This window comes from Rhinolophus ferrumequinum, chromosome 4 (assembly GCF_004115265.2).
Source record: "Rhinolophus ferrumequinum isolate MPI-CBG mRhiFer1 chromosome 4, mRhiFer1_v1.p, whole genome shotgun sequence".
NCBI lineage: Eukaryota > Metazoa > Chordata > Mammalia > Chiroptera > Rhinolophidae > Rhinolophus > Rhinolophus ferrumequinum.
Genome location: NC_046287.1, coordinates 67423590 through 67426164, shown reverse-complemented (window position 1 = coordinate 67426164; position 2575 = coordinate 67423590). Strand labels below are relative to the sequence as shown.

The 2575-nt window shown below is 41.2% G+C and overlaps 1 protein-coding gene across 1 annotated transcript; it reads right to left on the bottom strand.

Annotated features, from left to right (window-relative positions):
- Positions 1 to 1840: 1840 nt before the first annotated feature.
- On the bottom strand, positions 1841 to 2272 carry LOC117021720 (28S ribosomal protein S21, mitochondrial-like). Its single transcript, XM_033104995.1, has one exon. It carries the CDS (start codon positions 2219 to 2221, stop codon positions 1955 to 1957), a length of 267 nt encoding a protein of 88 aa, XP_032960886.1. The 5' UTR covers positions 2222 to 2272; the 3' UTR covers positions 1841 to 1954.
- Between the last annotated feature and the right edge of the window lie 303 nt (positions 2273 to 2575).

Sequence of the window (2575 nt, the reverse complement as noted above, 5' to 3'; positions counted from 1 at the left end):
TTTGGCTCTTAATTGCAAACTTCACTGAACCACCTTCTGATTGCTAATACGGCCTTCAAGCTATCATTCAGGAAACAGAGGAACTTGGGATGAAGGCACCAGAATTCTATTCTGCACATAGTACATTTAGAGAAACTTTCTGACTTCCACATTAGTCTCATGTGTATTTAATTTGCATAGTTCTGCCCCCAAGTCTGTCCATTTAGTCTATGAGTTCTGAATATTCTAAAATATAGTTTCTGACCCTTCAGGACAAAGAACTAAAGCCCAGAGAGTTTATGGTAAACTTCACTTTTGGGGGCTTCCATAGGCAGGCTACCAGCCTTCTCCTAGTAACAGATTGCACTCAAACTTTACCAGAGATATTCTAGGCAGTTATGCTAACTGATAGGACAAACCCTGACAGCTTGTGACGTAAAAAATAGCAACTGGGCAGGGAGAAGAAAGAAACCATTTTATCACAAGCTTCTTACTGAAATTTGGCAATAGCTCTTAGGTCAAGATGATGGATTTTCACTGGTTGAATAGTGTCAGTTCTAGAAAGGTTACTTTATACGGCTCTCTTGTTCATTTCATCCATAGATGCACACTGTAGTAGTTATCTATGCTGTGTAGAAAATTATCCCAAGCATATACCAGCTTAAAACCATGAACATTTGTTATCTTACATGGTTCCTGCAGGTCAAGAATCTAGAAGTGGCTCAACTGGTAGTTCTGGCTCTGTGTCCCTCATGAGGTTTCACTCAAGCCGTCAGCCATACCTGCAGTCATCTGAAGACTGACGGGGGCTGGAAAAGACGCTTCCAAGATGGCTGCCTCCCGGGGCTGTTGGCAGGAGTTCTCAATTCTGTACCACGTCGCCTCTCCACGGGGCTGCTGAGTATCCTTACGACATGGCACCTGGCTTCCTTCAACTTCCTTCAGATGCAAGTGAGGAAAGACCTAGGCTCTAAAGTTGCACACCACCGCTTCTACTTCATTTTATTCATTCGAAGCAGGTCACTAGGTCTATCTCACACTCAAGGGGAAGGGATTAGACTCCACCTTTGGAAGGGAGGAACATCTAAGAATTCATCTTCTGAAACCACTAGCATATACACACGCATCCATTTAAACTGGGTTCCTCCCCATGCGCTGTCAGCATCTCAGGGGTCTCACGCTGTGGGGAAGATGACTTTAGGAAGGACTGCTGTTTATTAACGGGCACGGCACATGATAGCATCAAAGGTCTTCATTTTATAACCTTCTGTAAACTCTATCTTCCTAGAAATTTAGATTACTGTCCCTAAATATATCATACATTTCATTATGCATCAGTTTAACCTGTCTAGGTTTAGTAGACATTATTAATAAGAATTTTTTTTTTTTTTTTTTTTTACACATGCTTCCTCTCCTTTTATTTAACAGTTGAGGGCAGTGCAAGTAAAGAGTAACATGCTTTCCCAATGATAAGATCTTGCTTTGTGTTTCATAAAAATTGGGTAAGAAATGGTAGATATATTCTACAACATTTTAGAAAATGTCCTCAGCTTTCCTAGACTATTTAAAAACAAGCATAGTAAAATATACATAAAACTTACCATTTTAATCATTTAAAGTGTACAATTCAGTGGCAGTAAGTACATTCACATTGTTATGCAACGATCCCCACCACCCATCTCCAGAACTTTTCCATCTGGCCAAACTCACGCTGTACCCATTAAACCGTAATTCCTCATTCCCCTCCACCCCCACTCAGCTCGTGGCAATCACCATTCTACTCCTAGACTATTTTTTGGCGCAGTTTCTCTTTCACTTAATAACTGACTAGTGGGACTGCTTCTATATATGCAGGCCTTCTTATATATCCGTAATTGAGTTTATTGCAAGAAAGATAAAATGGGGTTGGAGAAAGAAAAGAGGTGGAGACACCATTGGACAGGGGTTTTCATACTGGGCCCACTACCCACAGGCCTCAGCAGCCCTGCCATGGATCCGCCCGATTCTTTCGCATCAGAAAGTTGATCTTGCGAGTCATTTCCATGTTGTAGATGCGCCGGCAGGTTTCATAGCTTTCCCTCTGTCGCCGGCGGCAAGGCTTCTCGTAGTACCGTCGTCGTCGCTTGATGTCCTCAATGAGCCCATCCATGCTGAGGATTCTGTTTAGGGTCCTGTATGCACCTTCAACGTTCCCTTCCTGTACCATCACAGTCTTGGCAATGAACTTCAGATGTTTTGCCATGCCCTTGGAATTAAGTCTTCACTGTTCGGGACCACTCACGGCTGCAGGAGGAGGCTTTGGGGTGGGAGTTGCTAATGGAGTCTTTCTCCATTAATAAGAATCTTGAAGGATAATGTTGAAAGAAAATGTTGAAAGTAATACAAAAACTATTCTTAACTTTAAAATGTATGCTTAGTAAACACATTGTTTTTTTTTAAATTTGCATTTCTTTACTAAACTTGTATAGAACCTACTACATGCCAGGCACTGTTAAAAGCAGTTTATACATAACTTATTAATTACACATTAACTCTTTTAATTCATAGGTATAACTATTTTACAGATGTGGCAATTGAGGCACAGAGAGGTTAAGTA

What these genes read in the sequence shown, in the direction of transcription:
- LOC117021720 (XM_033104995.1), bottom strand. Translation starts at nt 2,221, where the DNA reads ATGGCAAAACATCTGAAGTTCATTGCCAAGACTGTGATGGTACAGGAA.